This window comes from Dermochelys coriacea, chromosome 11 (assembly GCF_009764565.3).
Source record: "Dermochelys coriacea isolate rDerCor1 chromosome 11, rDerCor1.pri.v4, whole genome shotgun sequence".
Classification (NCBI taxonomy): Eukaryota; Metazoa; Chordata; order Testudines; family Dermochelyidae; genus Dermochelys; species Dermochelys coriacea.
Window position 1 is genome coordinate 77,518,941 of NC_050078.2, and position 13,325 is coordinate 77,532,265.

The 13,325-nt window shown below is 49.7% G+C and overlaps 1 protein-coding gene across 1 annotated transcript in view; it reads left to right on the forward strand.

Moving 5' to 3' along the window:
• COL6A1 (collagen type VI alpha 1 chain) overlaps positions 1-13,325 on the forward strand; it is a 69,445-nt gene that overhangs the window by 22,283 nt on the left and 33,837 nt on the right. The window contains exons 14-19 of the mRNA XM_038422367.2: positions 227-280; positions 4,074-4,136; positions 6,093-6,155; positions 6,889-6,942; positions 7,027-7,062; positions 7,965-8,027. Of these exons, the coding sequence (XP_038278295.1) occupies positions 227-280; positions 4,074-4,136; positions 6,093-6,155; positions 6,889-6,942; positions 7,027-7,062; positions 7,965-8,027 (333 nt within the window). The remainder of the gene's footprint in view (positions 1-226; positions 281-4,073; positions 4,137-6,092; positions 6,156-6,888; positions 6,943-7,026; positions 7,063-7,964; positions 8,028-13,325) is intronic.

The following is a 13,325-nucleotide window of genomic DNA, read 5'->3' on the forward strand; positions in this document are numbered from 1 at the left end:
CAGTGGGGAGTAGGACTGGCAGCTGGGACTCGGGCATGGGACTCCTGCCCAGTCCTCCAGCCAGCCAGTGCCCCTCTGTGTGGCCCCTAATCTGTCAGGGCTCGTCAGGGGAGGCTGCTGATCTGTGGAGGTGGGGTCCACAGCTCCTACTGCCTTCACATCCCATGGGCGTTGCCTGCTCACATAGCATGACACTCATTGGCGGCCTTTTCCTTTCCTTTGCCAGGGGGAGAGTGGATTTTCTGGATTGCCAGGCTGCAAGGGATCACCAGGATCTGATGTACGTATTGGCTGGTTTGCTTTTCGTTACAATAACAAATACAGCTCGATGGGGAGAGTGGTGGAGCCTAGGGCTGGGAGTCGGGCAGACTGGCAACCAGTCCAAGAGAATCTCAAGTGGGGCCTCCGGGTGCTGTCCCAGTGGGGGGCAGCATGAGGCATGATGGCCTTCCTCATCTCCTGCATAGGACCTGTGTGTGCTGTTTGGGGCCTTGAGAGAGCAGAAAAAGGGCTTTGTTGCCCCTTTCTCCATAGAGTTGTGACTCTGGTTGGCTAAGACTTCCCCCCTGCAGGGTATGGGGTGTGGTTGTTAGCCATATTTGGGTCTAGCTCTGTACGTCGCATTCAGGACACTAGTCAAATTGGGTTCATTTAAGATGATATTCGCTCGAGCAATCTGAGATTTGTGACCAATGTGAAAGCCCAGAAATCACTCCGGGCAGACTACAAAACCTAGCTGCCTGCGATAAAACCTCCTCTATAGAGAGCAAGGAAGTCTAGCACGGCCTAGTCTTCAGCTAGCAGTGCACGAGCGAGGAATGACAGGGCAATGCCTAAAGGGTTTATTGGCACTGCAGTGCCAGTCTCTGGCTTTCTCCAAAGCATAAGTCAGGTGTCTGAAATTCGGGCAATCGTTAGCAAGACAGCAGGAAATACTGGGTCACCCAAGCTACTGGACGGTACAGGGGGTCTCTTCTGCTGAAGGGGCAGAACCTCTGCCAAGTTTTGTAATGCAGGAAAGGTTTAACGGTCTCAGCTGCAATGACCAACGGCCATCGTTACAGCTGTTAGAGGTTTGAATTTGCAGGTAATTCACATGACTAATTCCCTCCTATCTGCGGTTTTCTGGACAGTACAGTAGTAGTTGTATAGGAAATCCCAGGAGTAACAGGGTTTTCTGGGGTGATTTGGCAGCTTTTCACCCATAGGTCCTTGTTGTGTGGCTTTTCGGTTTTTAAATCATTATATATAGGCAAATCTACAAGCTGCTCTGGGTGAAATCCTGGCTCCATTGAAGTTGGTGGCAAAACTCCCATTGATTCAGCGGGGCCGTATTTCATACTTTGTATCTTTGAGAAAATGTGGTTTGCTCGTGGTGAGAACCTTGTTATCACAGTGTGGCTTGAAAGAAGTAATGTGGAGTGTAAGTTTGTCTGAAATTTTCTATATCATTCATCACCACGAAGAAAAGAACAGGAGTACTTGTGGCACCTTAGAGACTAACAAATTTATTTGAGCATAAGCTTTCGTGAGCTACAGCTCACTTCATCGGATGCATTCGGTGGAAAATACAGTGGGGAGATTTATATACACACACAGAGGACATGAAACAATGGGTTTTATCATACACACTGTAAGGAGAGTGATCACTTAAGATGAGCTATTACCAGCAGGAAGGAGGGGGGGAAGGAGGAAAACCTTTTGTGGTGATAATCAAGGTGGGCCATTTCCAGCAGTTAACAAGAACGTCTGAGGAACAGTAGGGGGTGGGGTGGGGGGAGAAATAACATGGGGAAATAGTTTTACTTTATGTAATGACCCATCCACTCCCAGTCTCTATTCAAGCCTAAGTTAATTGTATCCAGTTTGCAAATTAATTCCAATTCAGCAGTTTTTCATGTGACCGGACGATTACAGACCTGAGAGTGGCTATCCTTCAACAAAAAAACTTCAAAAACAGACTCCAACGAGAGACTGCTGAATTGGAATTAATTTGCAAACTGGATACAATTAACTTAGGCTTGAATAGAGACTGGGAGTGGATGGGTCATTACATAAAGTAAAACTATTTCCCCATGTTATTTCTCCCCCCACCCCACCCCCTACTGTTCCTCAGACGTTCTTGTTAACTGCTGGAAATGGCCCACCTTGATTATCACCACAAAAGGTTTTCCTCCTTCCCCCCCCTTCCTGCTGGTAATAGCTCATCTTAAGTGATCACTCTCCTTACAGTGTGTATGATAAAACCCATTGTTTCATGTCCTCTGTGTGTGTATATAAATCTCCCCACTGTATTTTCCACCGAATGCATCCGATGAAGTGAGCTGTAGCTCACGAAAGCTTATGCTCAAATAAATTTGTTAGTCTCTAAGGTGCCACAAGTCCTCCTTTTCTTTTTTGCGAATACCGACTAACACGGCTGCTACTCTGAAACCATTCATCACCACGGCGTCCAAGTGGTTGGTCAACATTTTCAAATGTAAGCCTCAATCAAGATGGGCTGATATTCACAGCTGCAGATCATCTGCATCTCCCTTTGATTTTAGTTAGAGTAGTGGATGCTCAGTGCTTTTGATAGCCAGGACACTTTACTGAGATGGCCAAAGGCCTGATTCTGCAAATACCTATGCTTGTGGGTAAAGTTAGTCCCATGTGTGAGCATTCGCAAGACTGGACACTAAATACTGATGAATTAAGGTCTCTAACTTTAGGGACTTAACTGAAAATTTTGACCTTAGAGTTTAATGTACTAAAATCAACAGAGACCCCTGACCGCTAAACAGAAATAGACCAGTTAATCCTTTGATTATAGTGGAACCTCCAAAAGAGACGATTCAGTCTAGCTATACTTGTATGTGTGAGTGTTTCCTTCCTAGCTGAACACCTTGTTTTGTAATAAATACATGCATCTTATAGCACTTCAGACAGTTTGAAATTTGCCAAGAAGAGTAATTTTATTAAAACAAAACTTTCAAAACCTAAGGCCTGAATAGTCCGATGTGCAAATCCGGTGCCTTGACTTTTCAGGTTACATCATTCATCACTCAGGGGGTTGTTATTCCACACCCACTGGTCTGCTTTTCTAGGAAGGGTGTTTCAGTGTGTAATACATTTTCATTTGCTATACTTTAAATGTGAGTATTCACCCAGGAGGTGTAGCCCAAAATAGGATCAAAATAGAAATTTTTATACATACTCCACTTGCTTGCACTTTATACAAACTCTGCCTTGTGCAGTTTCATTGGTGTACAGGCAGATTAAGTAATTAAAGGAAATCGTAAAATCTCTACTGACGAATGCTTGGGAAATGTTCAAGACAGAAACAGTGTAACTAGGGCAGATCTTGATTCACTCTTGTGTTTTGGATACAGGTCACCTAAAAATTGATCACAAAGGGGTGGGGAATGCATCCGTTCCATTTGATGGATTTAAGGGGGTCAGGACCCCATTTTTTCTAAAAATTGTAAAATAACCACATTATTATAGCCTTTGCCTGTTCATTTCTGTGTGCCAAGTTATGTCAGTGTCTTAATTGTTCCATTTGTCAGGGGTTAGATGATCAGCTATTTCCCATCTTTTCATGGCCCAGCACATTCTGCTTTATTGGTATTAATACAACATTCAAATTTAAACATTTTCACTAGAATCCACCAATGAGGCTCAAAAGTGGCTTTGCTTTAATTTATTTTTAATTTCAAAAGCAAGTCAAGGGTTACAGCATTTTATAAGAAGACGCAGTGTTGGAATGGTTTCAGAGTAGCAGCCGTGTTAGTCTGTATTCGCAAAAAGAAAAGGAGTACTTGTGGCACCTTAGAGACTAACAAATTTATTTGAGCATAAGCTTTCGTGAGCTACAGCTCACTTCATCGGATGCATTTGCAGTTGGAATGTGACTCTCACAACCCCAGAGATACCTAGTTCAAGCATACTTTAAACTTCCTCAATCCATCTGTTTCCGACTAGTTTACTTATCCACCTCTTCATTTCGAGTTGCCAGAATGTGATAGGCTGTTCAGTGACGCTTGCAATGTTTGATTTTTTGCATATGTTGACAATAGCTTGGTTTTTAATAGGGATTACAAGGCCCTCCTGGACCTAAGGGAGATCCTGGTTCTTACGGCCGCAAAGGAGCAAAGGTAAGCCATGAGTCACACCCAGTACTAAATCAGCCATGATACATCTCCAGCTTCCCTCTGTCAGTGCTATGGGGGCTGCAGGGCACTCTAAGCTCTGCCCCTGCTAAATGTTAATGCCAGAAGGATGAAGTGAGAAGCCAGGAGGATACATGTACAATCCAGCACAAGGGAGTTGGAAATCATGCTCCTATTAACAGTACATGGGCGGTACTCGCCTTGTTCTCTGCCTGCCATGTGGAAGGAGATTTAATTGTTTAACAGAGTGCGAGGTGTCACTAATTGTTGTTAAAATTTCCTTGGCAAGCAAATCCATGTCCCAAAGTGAATAAAAATGCTGCAGCTCCTACTTCATTAAATTCAGCTTGCAGGGCTAACTTGGGGAAAAACTCTGGTTGAAGCCAGTGGAGCTGTAGGTGCCCAGAGCAGACCTGTGATACCCAGAACTTTTCTCTCTTCAGGGCTAGGAAAGTCAAATGGTCTACATTTTGCTATTGCCCTTTTTTCTTCCCTCGATCCATAAACTTCATTATCATTAATGGATAAACATAAATACCCTGCCACAGCCCAGTTGTATGTCTACTCAGTGGTGTTGCCTTTGTGGAATTCTGGAGACCAGTGAATCCAGCAGCTGAATGTTACGCACCTGGTACTACAATGAGCTCCAGCATAAGAGGCTAAGTAGCGTTAAAAAACACACCAGTCCTGGCAGCACCCAGGGTGAGCCTTCTTGGACAGCTAGCAAACAAGGCATTCCTTGGTCAAGCAGCCTTGGAAATGGGGCGTAGGAGCTACTCAGATGTTCATCCATCACCAGTGTCCTCATGCTAAAATGCACAGGTCATTGGCCACCAATAATAGACGTCTGTCTAGATCAGTCGTTCAGACAGATGATGAACACAGTAAAACAGGTCTCTGGAGAGCTGTGAAATGGAAAATGTTATCATGGCATTAGGCCTTGTAAGTCTAGGTAATGAAAAAGAATGCAATTGGCTGACACTGGGGAGTTCTAAAAGGGCTTAAAACGTCAGCCGTTAAACACAGACTCCGAGTTCAGACTGTACTGTTTGTAACTCAATTTGGAAAGGCTCTCCGGGTTCCTAGCAAGTTTTCACCAGCACGTGCTGAGCTGTTTGCTGTGCAACTCTGAGGGGAGTCTCCGAGCTCCCTTTAATGGAATGCCTGCAGGGCGCAAAAAGTGCTCGTCTGGTGTGTGGCAGTGTAATGCAGCCATGCTTTTCATGAAGGTTAGTCTCCAGACCTTTGTTTCTGGAAGGTTCACACCATGGGGGCCAAGCCAAAAGAGAGACTGAAGACTTGTGTGAATGTGGCATCAACTCCCAACAAGAGACAAGGCATTCTTAGAGGACTGAGATTACTAGTTTGGGGCACAGCAGTGAGAATACATAGGCCACTGCGATCCATCACTTCCTCCGTTAGTGTTATTCGTTCCTTCACAGCTTTCCAAGCTGCCTGAGATGGTAGCAGAGAGCACAGAGCAATTCAGAATACACACAAGCAATGCCAGAACGCCTGGGGCAGAGCAAAATGGATGCAGGGATGCAGAAGCCTCGCGGTTTCATAAAACCATCTCCTCATCTCTAAGATACCTTCCTCCTCTGAGAGGTATAAACCCAGCCACTTCACAGCCTTGACTGCAGACGGCTCAAAGTGGCGAATTCACTTTGAGGTCAGCAAGCATGTGGGTAAATCTGCTGGGCTTAAATCCCTGTCATTGGTGCGGAGAAGGCCCTAATGATCTATTACCCAGGGCTGAGCTCTCTGTGGCCAATGACAAAAATTGGTCTGACACTTGAAGGAAAAATGGCTTTTGGTAAGAGCTGGGAGCTGGGTCTGGTTGCTTGAAGTTTGACACAACTAAACTCCAGGGTTCAAGATGGACCAGTGTGAGCTGGGAGTGGTGCTTCATATTTATAACACCCTTTATCTTCTATCAAGGGAGAAGCTGGGGTGGATGGGAAACCTGGCAGACCTGGGAATGCTGGAAACTTTGGAGACAAGGTAAACCACCTTAGCAACCAGACTGTCCTCAGTCCCTGTGCTCTATCCCTGTGCTCTGCCCCTGTTACTGATGGCTAAAGCTGCCATGTAACTTCCAGCACCCATGCAGGCAAGGGCAGTTCTCGGCCTTTGTTCTCTGGTTTCTTCTAAAAATTCAAACTGAAAGGAAAAATTAATTTTTTTTTCACAAACCCCGGGAGAAATGTAACAGGATGTGCTGGCAGTGTGACCAGTGGGGAAATATTTGGTTCTTTACGCAGCTCCTCTTTGGGTCCAGTGGTTAGCTGGGGGGAGTCTTATCAATGGGGCTATATGGCCTGGCTTTCATCCCCAGAATCCTTATGCTAGTGTGTCGCTGTCCTCACATGAGAAGCTCCATTACAAGTGAGTGAGGTTAAGCCCATGCAGAAGTATTTACAACAGCAGGGCCGTAACCAGGAGGGCTGGAACAATCTGTATAGTGGGGGTGCTGAGAGCCATTGGACCAAACTGTAAACCTGGGATATGGTGGAAACCACTTCAAGCCGGGGGGGTACGACAGCACTCCTAGTTCCAGCACCTATGGCGTTAACCCTTTTGATCAGAAAGTGAAGACTTCAACCGGCTGTATTGCTTTCTCTGAAGAATAGATCAACTGTGAGGTCTGCAGCTGTGTTACTAGTGCACAGCTATTTTTTTACTCCAAACCCCTGTGATTGACCTTGTTTTCCTTGTGTCTGATTTGCCTGTTTAGGGACAAGCTGGAGGTCCTGGTGGCCCTGGAGAGAAAGGGGAGTTGGGGGATGAGGTGAGTCACATGTGCGCCTGGATTTGGCTGATTTGATTTGCTGGCACTTTCAACTGTATTAACACTGCTTTTATGTCTGTGTAGGGAGCTCCAGGTCCAGATGGCCCACCTGGAGAAAGGGTAAGAGCGCCCTGCTATACTGTACTTCCGGGTCACAAGCCATGGCGGGAGGGGGTCCCGGGCATGTCTGGGCTTGGCTACCCATCCGAGGGGCCGAAGTAACTGAGGTGTGAGCAGACACAGGCTGGGACTAGCTGAAAACGGTCGGGGAGCCCTCCTAGTGCATCCTTCCCAGTAGCTCCCTGCACATAGTTTGCTCAGAGCCCTGGGAGTTCTGCGGCTAAGTCATGCCATTCTTTGGAGGGTTCAGGGGCGACCTGGGAGTGTTTGTTTAAAACCATTTAGAAACCGATTCAAACCAAGGTTAACTCTCCTCCTCTCCCCACTGGCTGAGCAAAGGGCTGTTTCTAGTTTATGTATTGCTGTGTTCATGTGTTGGAATGGTACACACTTAATGCAGTTATAACCCTGTGCCCCATGATCCTCAAAGCCGAGGGAGCCTGTCTGAAGTGCAGGGTACGGTGTAGTCGCTCAGAGATGATAGACTAGGAACCATGGAAACCTCTGCACAATGAGCTGGATTATTCCTCCGGTGGGAGAGCCTCGGGGGGAAGAAATCTGTGGAGACCCTCCCCCCTTTGTTGTTCCATCAGAGGACAGGGATTTGGACCCATCTCCAAACCTGGTAGATATCCTGGTACGGTGGGCCTTGCCTCACTGGGGCCCTGTGCTCTGCCCTAGCTAGAGCCCCCCCTTGGCAGTCCCTCCAGCTCCTGCTGGTTGTAGTGGCCTCTGTGAGGTGAGGAGAGGAGGGGGTGTTAGTCACATGTGGTAGAGAGACGATCTGCCCCAGGGCTGGGTTGTCATGGGCCCCCGTGATCACGCTGAGCGATGCAACGTGTCCAGCGCTGACCCTTGTGCAGAGCAGATCCTGAACTGGCACTCTGGTTCTTTCTAAACAGGGAGGCAATGGAGAACGAGGGCCACTGGGCACCCCCGGCATTCGTGGGCCCAGAGGAGATAAGGTAACTACTCACGCGCACACAGCTGTACCTCGCTCCTGGCTGGCTGGGCTCGGCACACCTGCTTCGGCACAAAGGCACTAACCTGGACAGGCAGGGAGCTGAAATGTGCTCCCAGCCTCCAGCCCCCACCAGACGGCTGGCCAGTCCTGCAGTCCTGTGCCAAGCCAAGCTCCCGCTGACTCCACTGGGCGTTCCAAGAGCCACAAGGCTGCATACCTGGGGCCCTGCTGCCTGTCACCTACCCGGCTATTCCTGCCATGACTGTCAGTGCCTGCGTGCTCTGCCATGGCCATCGCTTCAGACGGCTGCAGCGTTAGACTCCCAAGGGACAGAACCAGGGTGTGGGGCAGGGGCTGTGCAAAGCTGGCTTCAGGTCCCTTCATCGCTCGGGCGTTCTAGGCTCCCAGCCCTGCCGAGCCCAGCACAGCTCCGCAGTTCCCAGGGGAATGGGGCTGGGGCAGACAGAAGAGGAAGGTAGTGATGTGGTAAAATCCCTCCATCTGCAGAATTGCCTCTGGCTCCTCCATGGCTACTTGTGCAAAGTGAGCTACCTACTTCCAGGGGGGCACACCTAGCTGGGAGGGAAGGAGGCGTCACATTCCCCTTCCAGGGGGGCATGCCTTACCCACTAAAACCAAGGCTGGTGATGGCTGCTCAGAGGCACAGCTACCCCCAGGCACCTGTGGGGCACAGCTGAGGTGTCTGGGTATGTCATGGGCGAGACACTCCCCCCGGCAGCCCCGCAGAGCACAGAGCCATGCTGGCCGCTCCAGGAGGTGGGATTCATGGTGCAGGTGATTGGAAATGCTGGCCATGCTCTCTGCTCCTGCCCGCTCCATCTCCGGGAGGGGAGAGCACTGTGGGAAGCGACTGTTGCAAAGACGCCAGCCATGTGCAGAGCATCCCCTGCCTTTCCCACACTGGGATGGCTCACATTTGTCATGGTTCAGGGTAGGTAACGCCTGAACCTGTCTCAGGCCCAGCCAACCTGAACCTGACCTGAGAGTGTTGAGTCCTTTTCAGACCTTACCCAACACCCCCCTGAATCTGTATCAATGCTGTGCCTCATCCTCGGGGCTCGGCCTGGTGCCGGCTGCCCACTCCCCAAGCCCAATGCCCATGACCTGTCTCCTGCCCTGGTACCCTGCTCCTGCCAGCACCACCCCCTGCTGCGCTGTGTGTGCTGAGCAGCAACTCATCGCTCCACTGAACCCAGCCACTCCCCCGCCAACCTCACAGGCCGGGGAGGGGATCAGAGATTACCTGAGCCGAGCCCAGCACAGCTGGGTTGCTTCCCAACATGAGCCGAGCCCAAGTGGTGTAGTTGGGCCCCGTTGGGCCCAGGCTGGGTTTCAAGGCTCTGAATTGAAATCCCTCTCAGCTTGGTAATGGTAGCCTTGGAGGAGGCCACTGAGAAGCTGCTCTGGTGGGAGGAACTTGTGGCTAAGTGTAGAAAAGTCTCCATTCTACATTGCAGTGCTGAGCCAGCCTGGGGCAGGAATGGTACTGCAACCCCCAGCTCGGAGCCAATAAGTAAACAATGACCATGTGGGAAAGAGCTTCCCAAAAGCAAGGGAAAGGGCGAGAGAGATGAGCCACAGCCTCTGACTCTCCATGCCCTTCCCAGGGGGCTGCGGAGCCAGCTGACTGGCTGCATGCATGGCAGAGGTGCTAGGAAATCAACGGCTTAACGTTTTCTCACTGTACTAGCAACAATCTGGTGTTTTAGCTTCGTGAGTTCGCTGCTTCTGAGCTATTTTGCGGGCGAGTCTCTCCCAGCAGCGCCGGTGTGCAGGCTCCGGGGACGGGAGACTCAGCATGGAGTGGGTGGACGGTGCTGATCTGGCTGTGGGGAGCGGGAAAACGTGTGTGGAGGAGAGGCTCCCCTTTCATAAGGGCTTGAGCACCTCGCGTGGGCTGGGAGCCAATAGGACAGTATCCGTGCGTCTGCCAGTGTGACTCATCCAGCAGGCTCTGTGCAGCACTGGGCAGGCAACAGCACTCTGTTGTCCAACACCAACAGGCTGCAAATCCTGGGCGCTGGCACAGGTCATGCCAGGCGGGGGGGGGTATGTACAGTTGCCTCGAGAGGCAGTGGTGGTGAGGAATCAAAACAGCACCAGCAGGACGTACTGTGCTCGCTTACCGCGGATGGATTCCCATCAGTCCAGTCACGCCCTGTTGCCCACAAGATGGCTATGGTGCTGCCACAGCTGAGTTTACGAGGCAGCCAGATCACTAGCTGGGCCATGCTCCCAACACATGCTGTAAGAAAGGCCCCATGAAACCCCCTGTGAAGCGCCGACCCACACGGTGCGCAGTCAGACCTGCCTTCAGTGGAACTAGCACCCACTCACTTTGCCCACGTGGCTGAGCCCCTTTAAAACCCAGTGCAAAGTAACCTGCTAAAGCTTCTCATCTCCGTGTGCACACGGGGGAGCAGTGTCTGCACCAGCAAACTGATGCCTGTTGTGTGTGGTGGATTGCTAGTGTGGTGTTAGGGTGGGGAGGAGGGGGGGTCTTTCAATCAATCTCCTTTGTTTTGCCCTTATTCCTGATACCCCAGCTCCTTCTGCTGCCCCAAACCTAGGCTCTAAACAATAATTCACTTTCAACAGCTGAAGTCACCAAGTGAGTCACTTCCCAAAGGCCCCATCCATCACCCATGGCTCCCTGTGCTTCTCCTGGTCTGGGTCTTCTGTCGACCCCTTCCTCTCCCATGTCATGGCTGCTGCGCACACCTTGGCCCTCTGCTTTGCAGTAGGAAGTACTCAGCAAGTGTAGGAACAGCCCCACAAAGCCACAGGGAGAGCCAAGAATTCCAATGTGAAGCTGCTGCATCTGATCAGTATGGTGCGGTTTGCTAAACTGGGCATGGGGATCATCTATCCATGCAGCAAAGCGCTGAGCAACTCCTGATCGGCTGGGAAAGCCATTGCCTGTGGTTCTGACTGGCAGAGCATCACAGCCAGGAGGATCTCCCAAAACCTGAGTGGATTTGCCAGCGTCTTAGGGCCATCTCTTTCCCTCTGCCATATGGCAGGGAGGACAGCACATGTGTCCTGAGGATGTGACAGTGGGGCTGGATGGAGGAGGGGAGCAAAGGCTGCTAAAGTCCATGTGCCCCAACGTGGAACCACTCCCAGCCCCTCTGGGAGACTCCATGTGATTCTGAATGGGCCCCGTTTGGGAAGGTGGCCCAGCTAGAGGGGGGATAGAGAAATTATGGGGTAGCTGCCATAAGCAGCTGGCTCCTTAGGCCAGTGTCACTCATTTCTGCATCAACTCTGCACTCAGAGGTGAAAGCCACCTGATGAGAGAGCCAAAGGTATCACAACAAGCCAGTCCTGTTACCACATGGAGAGGGGGCCTTACCTGTGGGGGGCTATGGCTGGCGTATGAACGGTCAGTGTCCATGGGGTCAGGGCTGGGATTTCCTGCCGATCCTTAGGGCCTGGGCACTTGCCATAGAATCGTAGCAAGGCAGGGCTGGAAGAAACCTTGAGAGACAGGACCAAGGAAACCTAGACCATTTTTGAGAGCTGTTTGTGTAGCCTGTTTTTCAGTGATGGGCATTCCACAGCTGCCCTGGGAAGCCTGGCCTAGAGCTTAGCTGCCCCGGGAGTTAGAAAGTGTCTCCTAATGTCTAACCTAAACCTCCCTTGCTGCATTACAAGCACATTACATCTTGTCCTGCCTTAAATGGACATTGAGAACCATTGTTCACCATCCTCTTTATAACAGCCCTTAACACACTGGAAGATTAAAAACTTGCCTAAAGCGTGGCACACAGATCTGGACACATTACTCCAGCTGAGGCCTCACCAGGACAGAGAGTGGGACAGTCACCTCCCATGTCCTCATATGACTCTCCTGTTACTATACCTCCGAGCTTAGCCTTTTTCATAACTGCATGACATTAACTCATATTCATCTACCCCCCTAGATCCTGTTCAGCAGTACGAACACCTAGCCAGTTATTCCCCCTTTTGTAGTTGCGCATTTGATTTTTCCCTACTAAGTGAAGTGCTTTGCACTTGTTTTTATTGCATGTCATCTTGTTGATGTCAGACCAATTCTCCAATTTGTCAGGGTCATTTTGAATTCTGCTCCTGTCCTCCAAAGTGCTTGCAACCCCTCCCAGGGTGGTGTCATCCGCACATTTGATAAGCATACTCTCATCTCCATTATCAAAATAATTAATAACAAATGATGAACAGTACTGGACCCAGGACTGACCCCTGTAGGACTCCACTAGAAACAACCTCCCACTTTGACAGCAAACCATTGATAACTGCTCTCAACCAGTCGTGCACCCACCATGCAGTAAATTCATCTGATGACATTTCCCGAGTTTGCTGATGAGAATGTCACGTGGGACTCTGCCAGGCTGCTGTGCCTTGCCAGATGCCATGATGCCTTCCATGAATGGGTCCAATGCTGGGCTTTCCCAAGAGACTTAAAGATCCAGTTCTTCCTGCCCTCTGGGGCAGACTAGGAAAGATTTACACAGCTCTTATCATCTCCACCAGTTAGACATGGTAACTTATTTCTCATATCACACCTCTGGTCCTATGTTATCTAGTTACAGAGGCTGACTGACAGCAAGAGAATGCAAACTGGTATGCACCCTGCTGCAATGAGTATTGGCACTAGAAGCCATTAGCATGTTAGAGATCTACCTGGCGTTATAGATGTGCAGGGTGGGGTGTGTACAGAACAGCACAAAGGAAACTTCATGCGGTTCTCTAGTCCTGTCTGTTGTTGGAAAATGCCCAAATTGTAATTTCCTGTTTACATATTGTGTCCTGGGAACAGCAGCCCCACTCGCTGTTGTTTGCAAGGCAGATGTTCATGAGAATGAAGCCACAATAGTGCTTTGGAACGAAACTGTTCAGAAAGAGGCAGAGGCGAATTTCCAAGGCTCCGTTCTGGCTCGAGGGATGAGCACATTGCCAGAAACATCTCCATCAGTATTCAGGACCTTCATACTGTTATGGTTTATATTTACTGGTTTACACCCTATGGAAGTGTCTAGCTAGCAAACAACAGCTTTATTGCTCTTCATTTTATAGGCCCCCTGACCCCTAGCCATTAGGCAAGGTTGTAAGTAAAGTATAAAAGTGATGGAAGATTTATCTGCTAGTTTTTACAGTGTGCCAATGCTTAGTGTGGCACTGCCAGGCTGAGGGAATGCAGGGCTCAAAGAAGGCTATGAAAGCATGGAAGGAGAAGTGAAAGAGTCAAGATCCCCATCAAGTGGGCCTGATGGTGGGGCCGGCAGATCTCAGGGCGGAG